Genomic DNA, 24,849 nt, shown 5'->3' with positions numbered 1-24,849 from the left:
GACAACAATGTGAAATCCCTATGGTCACTTACATAAATGAAAGTCATGCTCATTTTACACCCTGAAGCACGCACACACACACACACACACACACACACACACTTTTTAGGTTATTTTTCTTTTTTTGTCAAAATGAGTATCAGCTATGCGAGTGGTACCACCTGTTCCATTATGGCTTTTAACCTGCGGTCTTTTGGGAGAAAAGATGAGGGGGATTGGTTACATAATTTTTTTGCAACTTTATTTCAGGCCATTAAATAGCGTTAGTATTGACACCAATAGAGCTTCCTGGCACCGAGCACCAAAATAATATTCATGATCATCTATTTATGCTTGCCAAATCTTTCCACTCATGTGATGGCAAGAAGCACGCTTGTCTGTGCTCCAGACGGTCAGACTATAGAGCCCAGAAGCGGCCTCCACTGCCCAGGCCTCTCTATTGTATGCTCATGCCTGTCACTGGAGGCCCTGAATGTTTTAGGGGCCCCCCAGTAAGCGGTGTAGCCTGCAGCACACCACCCGTATTGCAGTCGCCTCTTTGTCTCCAGTCTTTTATCCCTTGCCTCCCATTGTGGGACGTGAGCTGGGGTCACACCACTGTAACAGAGCCTCACGTTCAGAGGAAGCTTGTCTCTTTTGTTTCATCTTGCTGAATGGAGCTGCTTTATTTTTAAGTGTTGGGGCAGTTCCACATGGTCCCCCCCTTCACTAACATCACTCTCCTACTGTGACAACTCAATTTAACGTGAATGGGCTTCTTAATCATTCACCTGATGCTTTTCTTTCAACAAGCATGTGTTGCATGATGCTCATAAAGTCCACTAAAACAGTAAAACAATAAAGTGATACACTGGCAGGCTTAAAGGAGGAAGATCCAGTAGGGTTCCAGGTTTGACAGATGAGCAAGAGACAAAGAAAATGTCTCGGTTATGTATGTAACCCTCGTTCCCTGAAGGAGGGAACGGATACGTACGTTAAACGTGACCGACTGAAAGGGAACTAAAACTGAGAGCCATATCCCAAAAGTGTACTTCAGAATCAAATGTCATTTTAATGTGACATCAATCGGACTCATAGGGTGATGTCATTTTAAGTGGAGAGGCAGATGAGAAGAATATGATATACTATGTGACGAGCCCTGCGGTTGGACCATCATAGATTTTCTGCACAACTGGTTTTGTGCAATAAGACCAGATTACACAACAGGGTTGTGCCCCTTTCAAAATTTACTTGACACCTCTTTTAAATCCCATTTCCATTCAAATTTAGAATTGTCATTTTAATTCAAATGGGTTACAATGTACAGAGAATTGTATTTACCATACTTTCAAGTTTAAAGAAAACAGAATACAGAATTCTAATTAAAATTAAACATTTTTATATTTTATTTAAAGCTGCAGTCCATAGTTTTTGCCCCTTTGTCGCCATCTCTGTTCGAAATCTGCAAATACAGATATTCGCAGAATTAACAACTTTACGTGGGTTGCACCTCGCAATCATAGATTATACTTTTTGGAAGTATGACCAACATAAGAGTTTTCACTGGAAAATGTCATCTGAACAAGTAAGCAACATCCACTTTTGTTCTGACCAACTAAGGGGAAAAAAGCATTGCAGTTAATCACGCTGTTTAAATCTAACGATCGTTTATCATTTCACGTCAAACCGTGTAAATTATACTTTGTTCTCAGATTGTTAACGTTAACAACATCAGCATTGCGTGATATTAGGGCATGTGTCTTAGGGCTACCTGTAGTTCAGTTTCCATTTCTGTGGAGTCAAATTTATCATTGTCAGAAAAAAGCTGTCTCTGCGTCCGTTTTGAACCCCTTCAAAACACGGAGTTCACGCCACCTTTCAAAAGCCCTTCCGATATTTATCCTTGTTTTCGCATTGGCCTCTTTTTTTTCTGTATAGCCACTTCGAAGTCCAAAGTATTTTGCATTTTACAATGGGTGAATCTCCAGTTGTCCCTGGTTATTATCGTTTGAACCTTTCTGGATCCACCATCAAATTGATAAGTTTAATTATATCAAGTGCTGTGAGAAAAGGCGATAAATCTCCACCTCCAACATCCTCACAAGCAATAGCCTATACTAGCCGGGACACCTACTTTATGTGTACAGATGTGGTGTAATGACGCAAAGACATGCTCGAATTTCCCACGGAAATACACCAGTACCACTGGAATTAAAAACGTTATTACAAGCTTACTGTTTTGAATCGAGCTAAGGCAAGCAGATAGTTTTGAACACTGGCTGGTTATGTACTTACTCAAAAATTTATTTTGGATCATTTTTAACCCCAAAAAGTTACGAACTGCAGCTTTAACTGAAAAAATACTTTTTTAATAAAAAAATAAAAATGGAATGCAGAATTCTAATTTGAATTTCTAAGATGAAAAAGGAGTAAACACCATATAGCCACAACATATTTTCAGAATGATTTACTGCAAAACATGTTGCATAAATCAATGTTGCATGATTAAATGTCTTTGAACTGAAATTCATTCCTCTTCTTGTCATTGCAATTCAAATTCAAATTCAACATCCTGTGGGTGCGGCCAACTGCATTCAAATTAAAATAAGTTAACAGAAATAGCAGGCACCTGAAAAGTTTTCTCCATATTTTTTGGGCAAAATAACAAATGGAACAATTGGCTCCTAATTGTTCTATTGTCTTAATTTGTTCTATTCTTTATTTTGCCCAAACATATGGAGAAACAGATGAGAGACAAAGACACTCATCATAGCATCTTGGGCACCACTGACAACTCTTGCAACTATAACAACCATGTTGCCATGCCAATAAAATACGTTTTTTTGTAATAGGGCTGTGATGCGCTGACGTCAGATGGCACATGGACAGTTTTCAAATATGAGAGGTTGTGTATGTATGCACAGTTCTGTTTAACTGTCCAACTGTCCCCGAGTCATTGCAGAGATGGATTATTAGTTTTAGTTTAGCACCCCCATCGAGTTGAGTCCCCTGGGCTAGAACTTAAACTGTTTCGAAAAAATAGTGGCATCTGAATGAGCCACCTGAGCAAATGGTACCAGAACGAAAACTAAACAGTTAAACAGGCATATTTCAATTCTATTCTTTTAAAAATACTTTCAGGCTTGATCTTCTCGCTTGAATATGCTTTCTCCTCACTGCAGTCTGATGTTTTTAGTGCCGAACCCGAAAGTAGTAAAAGCTGGTCGATACTGTTGTTATCACTGGGTGAGAAACAAACAGATTACTGTCAATCAAAGGCACTAGCCAATAGCCATCACCATAAATCCCTCTGATTCAGTGAACCAACAGAGGCCTTAGCGTAATGAGATTTTCCTTTTGTCTAAAGCATAAGAACAGATTAAAATCTCACAGTGCTTCTAGCAATATGGTATATCTCACCCAGTTTTGTTTATAATGCACAAAATTATGTAACTTAGTTGATGTTTAGTTACCTATTAGAAAAAAACAAAATAATAAAATAGTTATGAATCAAATTGCAATTTGGAAATAGTTTGCCAGCAAATATTTTTTTATCTCCACAGGCAATGGCCCAAATCATATTCTAGACTCAAGAAATGGCTCGGGTCTTTCCTTCAATGTATATCCATGGGAGTTTTTCACATATTTAATGTTCAACAAGTTAGGCCTGCAGATCACTTGGAAAGTTTAATACTAGGGGTTAGGGTTAGTTTGTTCAAATCCATAAGCAATAATAACTGTGACACTTTGCTAAACAGCCATGTTTGGGTATTTTGATGGAATAGTAGCTACATGTTTTAGAGGAATAAGCGAGCGCACATCTTCACCACTGATCTCAGATCAATCAATAGCCATTATTGAGCTATACGGCCACGAGACAGTTAATGCTGTAGTTAAGTGCTGGGTGTTGTGTCTGGAGGCATAATAATGGTTCTGCAATAGACAGGGAGGGTGTATTTTATGATGCCAGAAATCATTTTCATTGATTGCTGGTGAGTCTGTAAAACATCTGACAGTGTTTTTATATTCATATTTTTTTTATTTACCTTAATTCTTGGTGTAAAAAACAACAACTAAGGTTTAGTTCACCCAAAAATGAAAATTATGTCAGTGCACCCTCACCCGTAAGACTTTCGTTCATCTTCAGAACACAAATTAAGATTATTGAGCCACTGTAGTCACTTGGACTGTTTTAACGATGTCTTTAATAACTTTATGGGCCGGCAAGTTTCAATTACAATAGAAGCCTATGGAGGAGAGAGACAGCTCTCAGTTTTTATAAAAATTATATAAATTTGTGTTCTGAAGAGGAACGAAAGTCTTACGGGGTTGGAACAACATGAGGGAGAGTAATTCATTACTGACAGAATTTTCATTTTTGGGTGAACTAACCCTTCAATATATATTTTTCTACTTTTACTTTCTTCACAAAAGTTTAGGTAACTTTCAAAAGGTTTAGAAGTCTCACTGCCCTCAATCTTGGGTTGCATTAGAGAATATGCGTGTGATCTGAAACTACAACCGGTCCACAGGAAGAACATCCATGGGAAAGTGAATATGTTTATTGTGTTTACAGAGAGCTACAAGAAAGGAATCAAGTTGAGAGTCCGTGGATCATCACAAGATTTGAAAGGATTGCAAACAGAAAGTGAACGGATTTATGAATTCATTAATTTATGAAGCACTATGAACAACACAGAGAGTGTGAGATTCCAGTGTGACTGTGAATATATCAACAAACCTGACTTCTAATCTATTTATTGGAATGTTAGAATACATTCCCTTCCAACTCTTGCGATTAAAGATGCTGAAGCTTTGCATCTTCAAATTGTTATAAACCACTACTATAACTACAGAGATAAAGACACACACTTCAGCATGGCTTCCCTCACATTCCCATGCCAAATCCAAGATTATCCAATCTTTCATTTATTAAAAAAAAGGAATCTGCCCCCAGCATACACTCTCTTCTATTATCCCTCAATACAGAAATGAATGCTTGTCCTATAAATTCATGTGTGCACCTTGATCCTCTACAATCCTTAATATGAAAATGTCTGAAGCATAACACAGTAAAGCCCTGTGCCATAAAGCATATCTCTCCCTCACTCACAAACATGCACACACTGCTCTCCAGATTGAAGCACGGACTACAGGAAATGGATACATGTGTGTATTCAGATCCAGCCTCTTCAAGACCTGCATCAGAGAGGAGGGCATCAAACGAGATAGTACTGTATCTATTCATGTTACTAGCATTTAGTTTTTATTAAGTACCGGTAATGCAGTACTGGGTAGTATTATTTTTTCAGTTTCACTAGTCCATATTTATAGTAAGAAAATTACATTTTTAATTTCTAATAACGGTTAAGACCAATAGCCCAAAATCAGTACATATGTATTGTAATGTTTATGCGTAATATGCAAATAATGTTTAATATATTGATGCAACACAGCATCTTAAAAGAGAGATTGTGTATAAAGTAGAAAGATTGTGCAGAATGTAAGATGTTATTGATACACATTATATTTGCATATGTTTATGCACCTTGAGCATTATAAAGTAGGCTAATTTATAATCATATCATTCTATATGGCGATATAAAAATAGTAATACCACATAAAAACACACAGGATATATTATGGCTGAAATGTAATGTTTATGCAGTCTTACAAGTTCCTTCTTAAAGGAGAACTCCGGTCAATTTTAACATTGAGCTAAATTTTTGGTAAATTTGGAGTGCTGTCAATACAGAGAACAACGACAAAAATCGGTGTTGCCTACACCGTGTTATCCTCTTTTTAAAATTTGCACCCTATTGACTTGAATGGGGCACGTTTTAAACCTGCTTTTATTTCTCTTATCATCCTTGATGTGTCATACAAGTGCCCAGCCATGTTGAGTGATTCCTTCAGAGTGAACACGAGTGAATCTGACTGCAGTAGATGTGAAAGATATGAATAAAAATGATGTTATATCAGCCAGCGCACATACCTGTATTTAGTTCCTGTTTTCGGTCGAAGTCCAAAGTAGTCGATTGTCGAGTTCACGCGCATAGGTTTAGTTACTTAGATTACGCGCGTGAACTCGACAATCGACTACTTTGGATAGGGTGCAAATTTTAAAAAGAGGATAACACGGTGTAGGCAACACCGATTTTTGTCGTTGTTCTCTGTATTGACAGCACTCCAAATTTACTAAAAATTTAGCTCAATGTTAAAATTGACCGGAGTTCTCCTTTAATGCTTGGGGAAAATATTGAAAAACTGTACAATGCTCCTATAGGGTTTACAACAGAGGCAGTAGGAAAGAGAATGTGTGTGTGTGTGTGTGTGTGTGTGTGGGTGTGTGTATGAATATGGTTCCCAGCAGCAGTTCAATTTAATTAAGGATCCCCAGAGGAATGACTTCATCTCTGAGTAAGAGGGGTCTCCACTTACTCCTGTTTCCCTTCCTTCCTCCTGTCAATCCCAGTATGACAGAATTTCATCTGAATCAGTCCTCAATATCACTAATGCATGCAAAGGTCAACATGGGCAAGCATGCTGAAATAAAAATCACAATCATAAATCCTGTTTTTTTTTCTTGTGTGTTAAATGTTGGTAACTGGTGCTGCTGCAAACACCACTACAGCAAACACAACAGGTTATCAAGTAATGCAATTTTTCTGACCCAGTTGAGTTTTTATAGAGTAGCCTACTTGCCATGCCAAAAGTGATTGAAATAAAGTGAAAATGGTACACTTGTTGATGAGGTTATCTTCGTATTTACAGTGGCTGTAGCCTACACAATGTTAGCCGTTCTAGACCAGGCTTAGAGACACATTAATCACTATAAAAACCAAATAGACTATTCTTATTTGTATGCAGTATCTATTATAAATGGTTTATCCGTGCACATATTATTTATTCATGTGCCTTCATAATCTTATCGAAATAACTTCCCTTCCCTTGCAACGACATCTCTTCTCTGATGACGTGTTTACTGGCGTGAGGGCGGGACAACCTGTCACTCAATTCCCGATCCCGGTGGCCATTTCACTCGGATATGTGAAAATACTATCGCAACTTCTATTTTTTTTTTTTTTTTTTTTTTGCCGACTTTAACAGTTTAACAACTGAAATAATTGACTTATGTCCAATTTGTTTTATTGTGCACTATATTTAGGTAGACATTGTATGCATATTTTAAATTATTGTTGTTTATGTGTACTAAAAGTTGATGAAGACCGAATTTCTGACGAAACCGACAGCTTTTACGCATAATAACCATGGTATTTGTTTTACCTGTCAAGCAGAAGCAAAGGAAGCTTGGATGGTGCATCTGTTTCCAGTAACGTTAGCTTAACGTTATACAAGCTCGCAGCTCCCTCCAGCGATGAAAAGCTTTGCCGATGTACTCGTATTGCTTTTTTTTTTCTTTTTTTTTCGAAGCCTTTTTGCCTCTTTGTTTTCCTCTGTCTTCATTTTCCTGATAGATTGGCTGTATAAACGGTTGATGACAGATGAGAAATCGTAAACATTCTGCACCCTGCCTGCAAACTCATGAAAACCGCTCATCCAAGTTCATCGCGCTTTTTTTCACTTCCGGCTTGCCGTATATGGACTGCTCGCTGTGAACGCGCAAAATAATTGACAGGGAGAAATAACCGGCCATTTCTGATTAGCTAAAAAAATTCTAAAGTTAGGATGCAAAATGATTAACTGAAAGCGTCTTCTGATTTTCTAAACAAACAAACAAACAAGCAAGCAAACTTTATTTTACTGTTAACAGACGGTGATGTTATTTAAGTTATTTTAGGGATAATTATTTTCTGCATATTAAAATATAGATTACAGCACCTAGCTACTCAAAAACATATTTTTCTATATCAAAAGTATAGTAACAATTGTGTTTTATTTAATTCATTTGAAATTGCACAGCACTTTGGTAGGCTACACTTTAAGGTGCTTTATAAATACATTTTGATTTGATTTTGAATTGTTTTACAATTGTACCACTATCTACATTATATAATAGCTTTCTTGTAAATAGCTATCAGTGATGGGGCAATTTTTTTATGTTCTGTCCTTTTGAATACTCATGAATAGCCTATCATGACAGAGAGTGCAAAACATATTTAAGCCTACTGTATACTCCGACTCTGTCCATAATCCTCTGTACCATAATCCTTAATTTCAGCAATGAGCCAATAAAGAAACACATTCATTTAACCTTTGTCCATTAAATACACACTTTTTCTTCTGTACTACCCGCATACACTTTGCGATTAAACCATTTCTAAACCATTCCAGCATGCATTAATTCTGCAGCTAGTATGCAACCAAGCTTGCCAGTACTATGATCTAAATATTGGCCTTTATCTAGAGTCATATATCACTGCAGGCTTAAAATGATTTTTTTAAGCAGACTTCGTAGCCTTTCAGTTAATTTTTCATGTATCAACTATAGTCACAAGGTGGAGCCATTGTATAGTACAGGAGAGTGTAAACATCACCAACATTTAGGCACTAGAAGGCATGATTTGGCATTTTGAACTGCTTGATAACTTTATCATCTCTGTTGTTTTTGTTCCCTCAAAACATTCTGCAAAATGCTTAATTTGTTGTCCTGTAAAACACAACCAACTATGATTAATCACTTTTTACTGTTTAACCCTCGGTGTAATTTAAATATTCAGGCACAATTAATTATTTATGTGTATTTATTATGGGTTCTTATTGGGGAGGATGTTGTTTGCGGTATTTTCTAAAAGAAGACCCGCCTCCTAATGCCATTGGCTCGTTTACACCGAAAACCTGCTTCTGGTTGGACAGCAAATGTGTCACACAGTGGACGCGGCCTCTATACCGTGCGTCAAGAATCGAAACCAAAAATGCTTCAAATTGGAAAACAAAAGAGAACTTGGCATTTATAGCAGGGTGCTAATCATAAATAACCGCTGCTCACATTCGAATGAGGTAAGATTTCATCCACATAATATTTCTGAATATCGAATAGCTTGTTTGTTGCTGCATAGGTGTTTCTCAATGTGACGCGCATCTCATATTTTCCTCAGGCTTCTGTTGACATAAATAGCTGGTTGCCTCCTGCCAATGATAACAACACACATTAGTTATTTTAAGTAAAGTATTAAAAGTAATTTAAGGATAATATATAACGTTACGCATTCTAAAGGAGACTATGCGACGGTGCTCTGTTTTGCAAGAATGGACTGAATGTGTTTATGTTTTGTTTTTTTTGCGATTTCATCTATAGGAAGAGCAGAATTGGTCCCGTAGTCCTTTTTGGTTTCATAAATGAAATGGAGGGAGGTACAAGGTAAGAGTTGATCTTGTAATAAACCGTGTTATATATTTAAATACAGAGATGTTCCTTCAGATAGCATTGGTTGGTTCTGAGAGGTTGGCATATTTGACAAAGCTGTCAAACTAGTTCAGCACTTGTTTTAAAACTGCTTACGTAATGGCAACAAAATCCAGTGATTTGAATATATTATCTTTGGGTGAGTGTGTTATTTCATTGGTTTATTATACCGTGAATCATACAATGAGCGTGGGCCCACTGCTGTTGCTCAATTAGGTATTTGTGGGCTGGGTATTTTTTTAAGTACAGCCTGTCATTTTTATATATATTTGAATGACCTGAAAAGACAAATTAGACCACATTTATTCTATCATGTTTTGTGTCATACCCAAGTGGGTTGCTTATAATAAGTGTTCTTTTAATCCAGAGGCACTAGAAGGGATAGTGTGTGACAGGAGATTCAGGGTCTGACAGCGGGATGGCCCACTTTGATACAGAGTACCAGCGCCTGGAGGCGTCCTACAGTGACTCCCCTCCCGGAGAAGAGAATCTACTGGTGCATGTTCCAGAGGGATCCAAATGTAAGATCCACAATTTAAATAAAGCAACAGTGCCTCATAGTGTGTATGTCTATTGTATGACAGAATCATATGCTTTTATTCTTTTGGCAACTTTGCTTTAAATAAGGGGTTTTCAAACTGGGGTCCGGGGATTCCCAGTGAGCCACAATGGAGTGCTAGGCGTCTGTGGAACAGGTTAGAGAAAAGTAGTGTAAAAAATATAAAAATAAAGAATTTTAATTCAAAAGACTTTTGATTACAATATATTACATTTGTAAAATATAAAAATAAAAATATATTTTTTTATATAACAGTATAAAGACAATATAACACAATCGACAGATTTATAATATACATTTAAAACGCGAGTGCTTTATTTGTCCACTTTATTTACAACATATTAATCTCCAACACACGTTAAAATTAAGGTTAAACCACTGGAGTCACATGGATTACTTTAATGATGACTTTTCTGGGGCTTGAAAGTGGTAGTTGCATAGGCTGTCAATGGAGGGACAGAAATCTCCGATTTCATTAAAAAGATCTTCATTTGTGTTCTGAAGATGAATGGAAGTCTTAAGGGTTTGGAACGACATGAGGATGAGTAAATGATGACAGAATTTTCATTTTTGGATGAACTAACCCTTGATACGGGTTAAATGAGAAATGGATATGCAACAGGCTTCTTACCATAGACACTATAACTGAATTTTTCCATGTTGTTTTGTCATAAAATTTAAAAATAAATTTGTTTATTGCAGCTCCGTGGCACCACATTGAAAATCTAGACCTTTTCTTCCAGAGAATATCCTTTGCACACTGAAATGAATTGCTTGTTTATGGGTTAAATAGTTTTTCAAATGTTATATCAAGTAGATTGACCTACAATTAGTAATTACAGTCAACATGTCTGATATTTTTCTTAACATTTAATAAGTCTATAATCTACACCAGAAGAATGGATTTACTTGTATGCTGCTGGGTGAAATATTTGAGCTTGTGTAAGTATCAATTCATTTATTAAACATGACATTTTTTGTGTAAAGTGATAGGACTCTATAGTATTGTCTGTTAACAACAGATCAGTGATCACGTTAATTTACCCTTCTGAATTGTCATGTAATTTTCCCTCTTATTATTCTAGGCAACTGGTGTTTGTGGTGGCATTCACAGTGTTCCTGGCTAACTGTGTGGACTATGACATCCTTTTTGCCAACAAGTTTGTTAATCACACTGATTCCTCAAAGGTTACGCTGCCCGATGCGTTTCTACCAGTGGACGAGTGCAGTGCTCGGTATATTTTATATATTAAATGTCACTAATGTGGCGTTAATGTTATTGCTTCTTACTACTGTATCAGTATAATCCATTATAAATCAAACCGTCCTTTGTTAATGTATGTTTTAGGATCCGTGAGAGTGTTTCGGTCATCTTCATCCTTATCATATCAGGGGTCTTTTGGCTCCACCGTCTCGTCAAGTTCTTCTACAACATCTGTTGCTACTGGGAGATCAGATCGTTTTACATTAATGCCCTAAAAATGTCCACGGTGAGCTTTTCTGCTAACTCACTATAGCACATTTTCTAAAACGTTTTGGTTCTAACAGACCTTCGAGTCAGCACTGGAAGAAAGCATGTATACTCCACTTTTATGAGTTCTTGCTGTCTTCTTGATGCCAGTAAGCCACTTAAATTGCTGATAATTTTTAGAGAAAACGTACCAAAGGAACTGATGAAATTCTATTATTCAACCTATTTAAATGTTTAATCAGCCCTCTTTTTGGTAGGCGGACCTTCCTTATTTTACCTGGCAGGAGGTGCAGGCAAGGATTGTTGAGATACAGAAGGAGCACCAGATTTGCATCCACAAAAAAGAACTGACAGAGCTTGACATTTACCATCGCATACTGCGCTTTAAAAACTACATGGTCGCTATGGTCAATAAGTCACTTCTTCCTGTGCGCTTTCGTTTGCCTCTGCTGGGCGACACTGTTTTTTACACCCGTGGCCTCAAGTATAACTTTGAGTTGATTTTCTTCTGGGGCCCTGGATCTCTTTTTGAAAACGAGTGGAGTTTGAAGCCAGAGTACAAACGTGGAGGGAACCGCCTAGAGCTAGCAGATCGTCTGAGCTCACGGATCTTGTGGATTGGAATCGCCAACCTTCTCTTGTGTCCAGTTATCCTGATTTGGCAGATTCTCTACGCGTTCTTCAGCTACACTGAGGTGATCAAGCGTGAGCCGGGAAGCCTGGGTGCTCGATGTTGGTCTCTGTATGGCCGTTTTTACCTCAGACACTTCAATGAACTAGACCATGAGCTGATGTCACGCCTCAGCAAGGGCTACAAGGCCTCCTCGAAGTACATGAACTGCTTCATGTCACCATTACTGACGGTGGTGGCCAAGAACGTGGCATTCTTTGCTGGCTCCATACTTGCGGTTTTGATTGCTTTGACTATTTATGATGAAGATGTATTGGCTGTGGAGCACGTGCTCAGCAGTATCACGTTACTTGGGGTCGGCATCACAGTCTGCAGGTGCGCAAAGAGAGGAAAAGATAGTATTTTACTGCTAAGAGTTTTGCGCTCATTCTTTCCTCCTTTTTCTGCCCCAGGTCATTTATCCCAGACAAGCATATGGTGTTCTGTCCAGAGCAGCTGCTTAAAGTGATCCTGGCACAGATTCACTACATGCCTGATCATTGGCAGGGTAATGCCCACCGCTATGAGACCAGAGACGAGTTCGCACAGCTCTTTCAGTACAAGGCTGTAAGTCATGCAGAAGTTATGGAAATTCTTCTATTTGCACGCAACACCAGTGTGGTATTATTGTTAATGAAAACCAAATGATAAATAAAATCATAAAATTAAAAAAAATTTGGAGTAACATAATTACAGTTTTATAACTAAAATCAAATAAAAAGGACCAAAAAAAATTCTTTTAGTTTTTGATACACACATTACAGAATCAAGACATGATTATGGTGACCATAATGACGTTTTGTTGAGTCCCCTTCTAAATGTGATTAATTATTTTACTGCTTGATTATTGTTTATTTATTAAATTAATAACCTCAGTTAACACTAACTTTGGCAGCCCTAAAATATTAATTTACAAATAAAATGGCTGGCGATTTATAGATTTAACATGAATAAGCTGAAAAAACAAACTAAATTGAAACAATAGTCATAGAGTAGCAGAAATGAAACTCAAAGGGTTAAATTTGAAAGTAAAAGTATTAAAACTATAAAAACGTCAACCCTGCTCCCCTTCTCCCTGCTTGCAGTTTCTGTGTTAAAGTTGCAATGAAACAGAAGTAGCAACAGTTTTTTTCTGCTCTGTGATTTACATCTGAGTGAAACAAATTGTCGAAAAGGCGGGAAAATCTTGGGCGGGAATTTGATTTCCATCTATCAGTTGTTGATTGGCTGCATACGTACTTGCAGTCAATTGCAGTTAGAAAATAGATTTTCATTTCATTGATCTCTTGTTTTTGTAGGTGTTTATTCTTGAGGAGCTTTTGAGTCCTGTCATCACTCCCTTCATTCTCATTTTCTGCTTGCGCCGCAAATCTCTGGAGATCATAGATTTTTTCCGAAACTTTACTGTGGATGTGGTCGGTGTGGGTGATACTTGCTCGTTTGCACAGATGGATGTCCGTCAACATGGTCATCCTGCAGTAAGTGAAACCCTTTTTTTCATTTCCACTTAGTTTCATTATTGTACTTTTTTTTTGTATAGATTGCTGATTCTGATGTTGTTTTTGGTCCACTATAGTGGATGTCTGCTGGGAAAACAGAGGCCTCCATCTATCAGCAGGCTGAAGACGGGAAGACAGAACTGTCCCTCATGCACTTTGCGATCACAAATCCACACTGGCAGCCCCCTCGGGAGAGCACACATTTCATAAGTCTTCTGAAAGAGAAGGTGCACCGCGAGGCCGCCACAGGACAGCAGGGAATCATAGCAGAGAATCCTGTCTTTACCTCAACCCATTCACTACAGTCTGATTCAGAGGTATGCAAATAACTGGACTGCCAACATCTATCAGATTATTACATTTAATGATATATTACTAATTCCAAATATATCTTTTATTAATACTTCATATTATTAGTAACTACGAATGAAATATGGACTAAGTAGAAAACCCACTTTCAAGTCCAAATACAATATGGTTACAAAAAGGTCTAATTTTGGTTCTTTTTTCATTTCAGCCTCGCAGTCTTATTGCAAATCTCCTGATAGGACCCCCTTCCCTGGCCTCGCTGCATCTGGGTCGAGAGGGCTCCATCAATCCTGTGTCCATTGGAGTGAGTGAGGGAGCTTCCGCCCTCCGATCCCTCTCTCCGGTCAGCACGAGTCTACACCTCCGAGGCAGCTACCCATCCGCCAGACTGCCACGACAGGACCATCCAGCTGTGGGGGCTGGGCGAGCAATGACAGGCTCTGGGTAATGAAAAGTGTAATATACACCGTAATCATTAACATACCCTATATATAATATACTAATAGTCATGTGTTGTTAAAATATTATTATTAATAATAATTATATACATTTTCAGTTTTAATGATGTTTTTTCTTGTGTATTCTAAGCCTAAATTAAGGACATTTATTGTGTTTTAATTGATTTTCTGAAAGGAACACTAGACATTTTGTTGTGCGGAATGCGCTTTATGTTCAAATTCAGATAGAGTTCAAATGTATGTACATACACACCTGTTGAGAAAATCTGAGCACAATTATTTGTGAATGAGTCCAGTTAAGTTTTTTTTCTTAAAGATTTCTTAAAGAAATTAATACAGCTTGTTAGAATTACATACATTTTTAAAATAGCAATTTTGACATTTAACATTTAGATACAATGACAACCACATATTTACAATTTCGGAATTGGTGATCTGAATATTAGGATAAGATTAAAAAAAACATTAATACTTTTATTCAGCAAGGGCGCATTAAATTGATAAAAATTGGCAATTTTTTTTTACCTATTCCAAACTTTTGAATGGTAATATATTTATCTGTATAGCTGGAATAATTTTAAAATCCCTGCCTGTGTAAAAATAATTTGACTATCATTATATCGTTCATTTGTTCTCCCTCTTAACTCTTGGGTTGTCCTTGTCTAGCACTGACGCCCGTACCATCAGCTCTGGCAGTAGTGCCTGGGAAGGCCAGCTAACCAGTATGATCCTATCAGAATACGCCTCCACAGAGATGAGCATCCATGCTCTCTACATTCATGAGGTAAAGCAACAAAAATCTATTGATTCTACTATACATGTATGGAATTTAGAAGAAGCTTTTTTTTCCCACTACCTACAATTCCCATTATCTCCTTTCCTTTACTAAACCATCCTAATTAACCAATTAACTAAAAGCGTTTGTGATGTTTTGTCTGGTTTTGTTGAAAAATGTCGGTCTGTAGTCTGCACCTGAAGATACTAATCGAATGTGTATGTAGATGCATAAGCAGCAATCGCGAGGTGAGCTGTCTCGGCACACCTGGCACAGACAGGAGAGTGACGAGAGCAGTGAGAGTGTCAATGAAGACATGGAAGCTGCTCGCAACTTCCCCCGTTCCAGCACTTTCCCTAGCGCCACCAACTCACACCAGCAGGGGGCAGCACATCACAGCGGCAGCCAGCGACGCTTCGACGGAACCTCAGGTACTAGAAATGACCGTCCGCAGATCACAAGAACGAAAATATGACCCCTCTATAGTCTTTACATGAGCGACACTCTATGTCTCCCGCAGATCCTGTTTCTGGAAGCTTTCGAGTCCAGAGGACACCTCGTATGCCTATGGGCGGCTGGTCTGAGGAGAATCAAATAGGCCGGCATCACGACCCAGTGCCAGAGGAGGGGACTGAGGATGATCTACCGCCACACATCCATAAGGTATAACCATAGACTGTAAGCCGTAGAAAAATTGAGCCAAAATGTCATAGAAATAGCCACTGCCATCTTGGGCTGATGACATCATTTGGAGGCAAAGTCTGCAGTAGTGATCAGGTATCAAGGTCTTGCCCATACTCCCGCAGACTCAATTGCAAGGACACCCCCCTGAACTTTTTAAACAACTCATTTTGTCAATGCGAAACAAAAAATCTGTTATGGAAAAGTAAAAGATAAACCTCATTAATCCTTATCTCTTACCGAAACTCCCGAAAGAATTCCACTGGTGATGATGCCACACCCCGTTTTATAACATCACATAATTAGCTAAAACCAAACTTATTAGAAAAAAAAAAAAAAAAACTCGTCAGTTCGATAGGAACTTCCTAAAATGACAGAAAATGTCTTTGGGAAAAGTGTCACTTGATTTTTTTTTTTTTAGTTTGGCTCATGTCCCATTTGTTTCATGGAGATGGTGGGGTTTACGACCTATACTGCAGCCAGCCTCCAGGGGGCGATCGAAATGTTTTGGCTAACCTTTCAGGACTTGCAGGGTTTCCAGGGCTACTTTTAAATTGTTGCTATGGCTTTGATTTTTTTCCCCCCTCCAGGTTATTTGGGAGAAATGCACACTGGGCTAATTTTGATTGGCCATAGGGCTAGTTTAGTTGTGCAGACCTGGCGACCCTGCTTGTGTGGCACACTTGGAAGCAGCATTGATCCGCGCTGGATTCCTAATATTTATTTCTGTGTTCTTTTTTTCTTCTAGGTGACTTAACAGGTATATCGTCGATGAAGTACACAAGAGAGACTCACACCATCCATTTTCTTTTGGACACTGATCACAAAAGTCAGAATTATTTACTACTGGATAGAACTCGAGATTCCAAGTTTAATCATTATGCCACAGCATGTCATCGTATCAACATTTCAAATGCATTACAATGGTTTGAGCTTAGTACATCATCAAAATATTAAATTATTCATACATCTTACATATTGATCCACTTGATAGAAGGTGCAAAACTGATCCTGTAATATATAGAATTTTTTTGCCATTATATTGTGAATAGGAAAGTCTATTTGGTATTCCGATGAGTCCATTGAGTAAAACTGTTCAGTAGGATTGCACTCAGTTGACCTTGACATTTCTGTTCTCGTCAAAAAGGACAGGTCGGTGTTGATGCAAGAAGTTTGTGCTTAGAATTTCTGAGCTAATTTAAATAGTTTTGATAGGATGAAGAAATATTTATAATATGCAATGTGCCATTATGAACTTTAACGCTTTGCAAAATTAGATTGTATTGTCAATCCCAGATATCTGTGAGGGGGGGAAAACCACTGAAGATCATTCAAGCATGGCACTGTAAAAATAATGCATGCTCTTTAAGTTTTATTATTTGCACAATATCAAACAAGAATGCACTTTATCATTTTTCAGATCCAAAGGATGACACAAAGGCAAATCAGATTTGTTTTTATAAACATGCAGTTTTAAAGGAAGTTGTATATTTCTGTCTATAGGATAAGCGTTATATATTCCAGATACCTCAGGACCGGCTTGTTTTTGGCACTGAAGTTGCCCAAAATGTGCATGACACTTTTTGGGTGATTGACAGCTGTACCTTCCATCCTCAAACCCGTAACTGCTAAAAGAAAGTTGACAAACCTTTGTGTAGCTAATTGTGTGTGACTGCAAAGATGTTGGATCTCGTTCGTAGACCATCAATGCATAAAATGGCAAAAGTGTACATTTTGTTTCACATAAACTGACACCATTAATGCCGCGTAAAATGGCAAAAGTGTAAATTTAGTTTAACATAAACTGACACCATTTCTCATATCTCACACTGCTTGCATAGAGATTGTTCAAGGTGCAAATTGTGCATGACCCTTGACCTTTATACTGGTATGTGTTTGTAATAATTGGCCTGTGAAATGCTTCTGTGACCTTACCTAATCTACCAACTGCAGCTGTGCATTTAACATTTTCTTTCGTTTTCCGTTTTCTAGGCTGTTGTATATTTACATTTTGTACAGTTTAAAATGCATCAATAAAATGTATTTAATAGTTTGTGTATATTTTAATTTCAGACTTTTTTTTTGTAAGTGTCAAAGTGCAAATACTGTGCCAAAAATAAAATCATCCATGGGGATGCCATTATGTAATTTTATGTACAAGAATGGTTTTGGTTTCATAACGGGAAAAAAAAGCTTTTGAATGCCTACCTATATATTTTGAATGCAAACCTCTTTAACAAATCTAATTATTTTTTACACAGTTCGAGAATTAAAGGGTTGAAAATCAAACGACCGCATATCATTCAACCACATACATTTTTCGTTAGTAAAAGCAACGAAAAATTGTTCCGCCCGAACAGGGACTTGAACCCTGGACCCTCAGATTAAAAGTCTGATGCTCTACCGACTGAGCTATCCGGGCTCTGAAGAGAGCATATACCGCCCCCAATTTTCACCAATTCCTTTATTCATCAATATCAACTAATTAAAAACTAAAACAACTCTTAAGTAAACAACAAAGAAATGATAGATAGACATGCTATACTACAATACGTTAAATGAGTTGGTGAAAGGTGGGTATGAACATCAAACGCTCAACGTGAGCTGAACTACAGCACTGTACGGTGGTAACACAGTAAAAAAACATGTTTCCTCTTTTTTATCAATACCAATAACCACAATCCGGTTTAAGATTGTGAAAAGATCTGTAAGTATGTGCCTTAAACTTCGTAATTCGATTAACATATTCGTCTGCATTTCAAATATTCAGAACGTAATTTCAGCGCATGCGCAGTGGCATGTCGCCGCGCGGTGTTCAGAAACAGGACATTGCTAGAATAATTCTGTTATATTAATGTTAAAGGGCACCTATTATGGAATTTTGAAATTTACCTTTCATGTAGTGTGTAACATAGATCTAGGTGGACAAAAACATCCTGCAAAGTTTGAAATATGAAAGTGCACCGTATATAAAGTTATTGTCTTTCAAAAGTGAGAGTCGACTCGGAGTCATTTTTATGAATCGTTAGAAGACCGAAGCTTTTTCTTTGACTAGATGACGTCAACTTGTCAAGTTATTTGAATACGATACGCCCACTTATTGCGTTCCAAGCAGTATGCTATGTCTATGGTTCCAAGGCCAGGGAAAATATCATGGCGACGAGACGCTGTGTTCTGAAGTGCAGAACTTTTTTCATCTGCCCAAGGAGGAGCATTTGAAGACTAAGTGGCTACAATTCATATAACTATACCACAGAAGTATAGTCCGAGCCTTGTGCTTTGTTCGCGCCGTTTTGAAGACGATTGCTTTTTAAATGCAATCAAACTGGGATTCGCGAGCTGGCTGATATTGAAGTAACTTAAGGTTCAGTTCCAAGTGTATTTGCATCAGCTTCCTCCTCCGTATCACAACCTGTAAGTGTTATTAATAATTTTTGCTTTTATATTTTATGTAGCATGCTTAATAATAATTTTGTTTGTTGTGTAAGCACCGTTTAGCTTCTAGGTCTTCAATGACAATTGTATTGAGATATGTGAAGTGTTTGTCGTTGTTTTCGGAGTTGTCTTAAAGAATAGAATAATACCTCGTAGTAACGTAACTGCATTTTTTTTTTTTTTGTAAAAACGTTATGTTTATGCATCGGGCTAACGCAAACAAAGACTGATTGTGCTTTTACAATATGAACTCTGGGCTATGCTCGCTAACATAACATTACATTCTTTATCTTATTTTTCGTTTTTTACTACAAACTATAAAGCAGTGGACTATAATCATTATTATAATACAATTTAATTGATAAAAGCATCATTGTACTCCGTGTTAAAAATAAGTATTATCTCTGTAAACACTGCTGGGTCATCTGACCAATCGCAGATTAGCGTCGCGCAAAGGAGGGGTTTGAAAAACGAGTCGTTGAACGATTCATTTGGGAGTCGGTGAGCAAATCAGGTAAAAATAAATGCATATTATACGAAAACAAAAGTGTTTTTTGTCATTGCATTCATGTAAAACTGTTGTTGGGGACTCCCACAACAACATTAGGAACATTTTAAATGTCATAATAGGTGCCCTTTACACACACACACACACGCTGTATTAGCAAACGTGTATCAATGATCTACACACCACTAATTTTTCAGTCGCATCCAGATGGCGTTCATGCACTGTGCCTCATTTAGCTCACATCAATTGTGACAGGCTCATGACCAAAATCAAGAAATGGGAACAAAAAACAATAAACTAAACACGTTTTAAATAATTGAACACGTGTCGTCAAAGTTGATATCGTGGCTCTTTTTATGGTCAGACACTTGCATGCGTCATTATACGATTAACATACAAAATCAAGCTCAAATGGAGTAACGAGGATTTTGACAACATTATCGGCCTAACGTTACGTGTTATGTTTGTCATTAGAACGGTCGCATATTAAACTCTTTCATCAACTTAAAGGTTATTGTAAGGTTGTAAAATTATTGTGACAGGTTTAAGTTTAACTTACTGTAGCTATATGTATGTGGGTTTTTCTGTTAGGCTGTGAGTGACATTACTTGCGAGTCGACAAATGCTAGACTAAGAAACTCTCCACCGCAATATCTTGAGTACGTTATAGAGAAAACAGTTATTCAAACAATCATTTTTCGTTTACCTTTGCATTGTAAACAAGCAGAGACGTCCGAACTGCGTGCGGCACAGAAGCAGGGCGGAGTTATGAGGTTTTGACCGACAGTTTGAGGATCCAATGGAGTTACGAGGTTTAGTCTCAAGCTTTTTCATACTTTTTATTGGTTAAATATTTTTATAACCCACAGACAGACAGACGTAAAGGTCGACCAATAGTACATATGTATGGTGAAAAAACGATGATGTGTCCACTTTACGATTAGAGTAAAATAACAATAAATTATTTCTCATTGTAAGTGGAGACAACTACTACAGACACGCGAAAGATTTGTGCATTGTGACAACTTGCATAAATCAGTCCTCGTTACTGAAAAAGTTCAGACAAAATGAATGGGTAAAACTGACTTTCACTTTACATACTGCAAAAAACGCTTCTCATTGTTTACTCAGTCTTCCTTTCATCCATTTTATATGCATCATGTGCTTGCAAAGTTAAGAAAGTGTGTTTGTTACTAAGAGGTGCAGTAGACTCAGAGGGTTAAAATGTAAAGCATTCATTCAATTTAGTATAATTACAATGATGAATAACTTTAGTAAAGCTACTCCTAGTATTTTAATAGAAATGACACAAATCTCAATTTAGACTAAAATATTTATTGATTTTTATAGAAATACTGTCCATAAAAAAAGCAATATAAAACATTTTACAAAACATGTCCAACCATGTGTATTTAAACAGTGACATCCATTTAAAAAAAAATCACAAATTCAAGTGCAAAAGTCTTAAATGCTTTCTGTGGACAACATGTAAAAAAAGAAGAAGAATATAAACTGAACATTTACAGACCAGTCGAAATTGTTTACAAAAAAGTGAAAAAACAACAACTAAATAGCACTGGTTACAACATAATAATAATAATAACACGTTATTGGTGACATTGTTTTAGCTAAAATGAAAATGTATGACAACAACAAAAAGACAGCAATTAAAAGTCATTTATGAATGTAAAAAAAAAACTAATTAATTTAAACACAGAATGGCACAAGTGATCAGATTTCTTCATTCATCGGTCAGATTTTCTGGCATATGGAAGCATTGGTGGTGAACCTGAAAAAAAGAAAGAAAGAAAAACATGATTAGAAATGACATCAGCCCTGCATATGCCTAACCTGCCAACCGCAGCACAAGGGAGTATTCGTGCAGACGAACATGCATGCACACCTCTGTGAAACAAGAATATCCAGAACGTGACTGATCACACAAGAAGGTGAATTGGTCTCTGAACTCCTGTGACTGGGTAACATGAAATCAGGCCAGACCGGCACTCACCTAAAGGCCGCATGGACCCCGGTGCCAAACAACTCAAATACAGCCAGGTTCTATTTTCTAGAAACCACTTCTGCCGAAAGCTCACGGTATCGGGGAGGCTATGCCTCCTGTCCGCTCTGGGGACTGTAAGATGGTAAGGTCAGAAGTCACAAATGGCCATTATTTCATTAACGTTTTGGATCCTTTCACCTTCAGTGTTAATAGGGATCATAGTAAAACAAAAATACTAACCGTCTTGTGTAATCAGTTTCAAAAACAAGGTCTAAGTTTGTTTATATGTCAATTCCACTACCATTTGAATGCAAGACCACAATTCAAGAGTGATTATAGAGTGACATGCTTCAGTTGTCCAGTAGAGGTCAGTGCAATTTCTCTCTTTTGAAATATTCAGGGTTCATACAGCCAATAAATGCATAATTCAAAATATATACCGGTACTACTGTTTAAAAGCTTAAAGTCACACAAGATTTTTTTTTAACAGATTCTTTTAAAAGATTTCCATTTCAAATAAATGCTGTTTTTTTTATTCTGTTCATCAAAGAATCCTAAAAAAAAAACGGTATAACGGTTTCCACAAAAATATTAAGCACCACAGCTGTTTTCAACATTAAAAATAAATGTTTCTTGAGCAGCAAATCAGCATATTAGACTGATTTCTGAAGGATCATGTGACACTAAAGACTGAAGTAATGATGCTGAAAATTCAGCTTTACATCACATGAATACATCACATTTCAAAATATTAAAACAGAAAAAAGCTATTTTAAATAGTAATAGTTGACAATATGCGTTTTACACAACTATACTGTTTTCCCATTTTTGATCAAATAAATGCTGCCTTGGTAAATATAAGATACTTTTCAAATACATAAAAAAAAAATCTTACCAAACCCAAACTTTTGAAAATGTATAGACTTTTATCAATTACATGTGCCTTTTTTTCCTTTTCTTTTTTACAGAAAATTGTTTGCTATGGTAATCAACATGATTCTGTTGAATGAAGTTATTAATTGCCATTTTCAAAATTGCAAAAGATTGAGGCGGTGACGGTATTGTTAGGTACATTTGCACTGGCCTCATCCTACTGTACCTGGATGGCTGGCTCCCAGACGCTGCTGGACAGTCTCCAGATGTTGAATATACTCGGTGAGGGAACGTTCCTGATCTTGGGAAGAGCTGACGGAGCGTTCAGCTGGTCCTGGCACAGAACTTGTGTACATTCTTGGTGAAAGAGAATAGGAGAGGAGTTAAGTTACTTTTAACTCCTCTTAAGTTACTTAAAACTATTTTGCTATTTAACATCTGAAGTTGTGAATGAAACAGATTAGAGAATGTTTTACAAGAAAATACTGTTTCATTCTTTCTACTTAAAATTTTCATGTTCAATTGAATATTATGTGCCGTTTCTTTGTAAATATTTGTGAAATTTACCAGCAGTATCTCAGTGAAAAAACAGATTTTTCTTTCAGTGTAGATCAACACTATTGTGTGTAGTAAGAAACGTCACCTATTATTCCGCCTGAAGGGCGATTTGATTGGTGGGACTAGAGACGAGAGCACACCCCTTTGAGCGAAGGCATGATCACGGGTGGGTGGAGAGTTGAACGCAACTCCAGTCTGCTGCGGCCTCAGCACTTCAGGCCTCAGAGCAGGAACTAAGAGAGAAGGAAAGGCGGCACGTGAATGACTAATGATTTAAGTTACCAAATCAAGCCACGTAAAGACTCCAGCTGAACAAGTGAATCCTGTTACTGCTAACCTGTGCTTGGTCCTGTTCCATGTCCGTTAACGGTGGCACTGCCTGAGATTTTCCTTGTAGCTCTTTGCCATTTCCTGGTCAGGAACTTCAGTCTAAAAAAGAAAATAAGTAAATCACCAATTCATAGTTTTCAGTTATGTGACTGGCAGCACAGAGGCCAGCAGAAAAAACAGAACTGACAAATTTTCATCCGTTTCAAGCCACGGATATTGAGAACACCTCTCAAAAGAAATAAGTAACAAAATGCAAGTTTTGCACGCTTGTGATCTATACACAGCACCCGCTGAAGTATTTCAATCACTGAAAACAGCAGAACATTCTAAAACGCTTCAAGGGTTAGTTCACTCAAAAATTAAAATGCTGTCATCATTTACTTTCGTTCATTTTTGGAACATAAATGAAGATATTTATTAATGAAATTTGAGAGATTTCTGTCCTTTCATTGACAAGTCTACATAACTACCACTTTGCCGCTTCAAAAAGTTCATAAAGAGATTGTAAAACTAATCCATATGAATTGAGTGGTTTAGTCCAAATTTTCTGGAGAGACACGATTGCTTTATATATAAAGAACAGATTGCATATAGGCTTTTATTCACATGTAAACAGTAATCAGCGAACATAAACAGAAGCTCAAACGTGAGGCGTAGCTCGAGAATGAACCTCATTGGTTCTCGCAGAAGCTCAAACGTGAGGCGTAACTCGAGAATGAACCTCATTGGTTCTCGCACGTTAAGTGAACATGCTTGAGCTTGAGCTTCCGTTTACCACAACTGATGTGTGAGTTGATGAATATTTATGTCAATAAAAGCCTAATATAAATCTGTTCATCATATAAAGTGATCGTGTCTCTTCAGAAAATTTGGACTAAACCACTCAATTTATATGGATTAATTTTATGATCTCTTTATGAACTTTTTGAAGTGACAAAGTGGTCGTTGCTTATACTGTCAATGGAGGGACAGAAACCGCTCACATTTCATTAGAAAGATCTTCATTTGTGTTCCAAAGATGAACAAAAGTATTACGGGTTTGAAACGACATGAGGGTGAGTAAATGATGACAATGTTCATTTTTGGGTGAACTAATATAACCCTTTAATCTGTTATCACATAACAGTGATAATAAGATTAAATTGAGTATACACCTTATTGATGATGATACATACTACATACAGATGAGCCCAGAATATGAACGCAACAAGCTAAATGGTTAAGCAATAAGGTGTATATTGAATTTGTTCTTTTAATATTGTCTTACTACATGAATACATTAATGCCTTGTATTGAAGGAATAAGAAACTAAACAATCAATCAAAATTCAAGCACATTTGTATCTATTAAAGTCGCAATGAAATGGTAGAAGCAT

General features: G+C 37.2%; 2 protein-coding genes across 6 annotated transcripts in view; one reads left to right on the top strand and one right to left on the bottom strand.

Annotated features, from left to right (window-relative positions):
- Positions 1-8,805: 8,805 nt before the first annotated feature.
- On the top strand, positions 8,806-17,829 carry atg9a (ATG9 autophagy related 9 homolog A). 2 transcript variants are annotated; one of them, XM_079628038.1, is made up of 16 exons: positions 8,806-8,940; positions 9,239-9,301; positions 9,714-9,867; positions 10,608-10,651; positions 10,783-10,847; positions 10,991-11,140; positions 11,254-11,395; positions 11,634-12,382; positions 12,460-12,613; positions 13,345-13,524; positions 13,623-13,862; positions 14,063-14,298; positions 14,979-15,096; positions 15,314-15,518; positions 15,608-15,750; positions 16,517-17,829. In XM_079628038.1, exons 3-16 carry the CDS (start codon positions 9,765-9,767, stop codon positions 16,523-16,525), a joined length of 2,538 nt encoding a protein of 845 aa, XP_079484164.1. In that variant the 5' UTR covers positions 8,806-8,940; positions 9,239-9,301; positions 9,714-9,764; the 3' UTR covers positions 16,526-17,829. The 2 variants fall into 2 exon arrangements, with proteins under 2 accessions (XP_079484164.1, XP_079484165.1); XM_079628039.1 differs by having other exon boundaries at positions 8,897-8,940; positions 9,226-9,301.
- A 3,198-nt stretch (positions 17,830-21,027) lies between these two features.
- pcnt (pericentrin) overlaps positions 21,028-24,849 on the bottom strand; it is a 54,488-nt gene continuing 50,666 nt past the window's right edge. For all 4 annotated transcript variants that reach the window (XM_079628031.1, XM_079628032.1, XM_079628033.1 and 1 more), the window contains 4 exons: positions 23,482-23,573; positions 23,230-23,377; positions 22,813-22,943; positions 21,028-21,500 (listed from right to left, as the gene is read on the bottom strand). In XM_079628031.1, the coding sequence (XP_079484157.1) occupies positions 21,457-21,500; positions 22,813-22,943; positions 23,230-23,377; positions 23,482-23,573 (415 nt within the window). In that variant the 3' untranslated portion in view covers positions 21,028-21,456. The remainder of the gene's footprint in view (positions 21,501-22,812; positions 22,944-23,229; positions 23,378-23,481; positions 23,574-24,849) is intronic.

Source organism: Phoxinus phoxinus, assembly GCF_949152265.1.
Source record: "Phoxinus phoxinus genome assembly, chromosome: 11".
In the NCBI taxonomy this organism is placed as follows: domain Eukaryota; kingdom Metazoa; phylum Chordata; class Actinopteri; order Cypriniformes; family Leuciscidae; genus Phoxinus; species Phoxinus phoxinus.
The sequence above is the reverse complement of the archived record's forward strand: the minus strand, read 5'-3'. Positions and strand labels throughout refer to the sequence as shown.

Excerpts from the sequence above, each read along its gene's own strand:
- atg9a (XM_079628038.1), top strand. The coding sequence starts at position 9,765 with ATGGCCCACTTTGATACAGAGTACCAGCGCCTGGAGGCGTCCTACAGT. Across the intron at positions 9,868-10,607 it reads TGTTCCAGAGGGATCCAAAT|CTCCGTGGCACCACATTGAA; the intron begins GTAAGATCCACA and ends TGTTTATTGCAG. Across the intron at positions 10,848-10,990 it reads GGTGAAATATTTGAGCTTGT|GCAACTGGTGTTTGTGGTGG; the intron begins GTAAGTATCAAT and ends TTATTATTCTAG.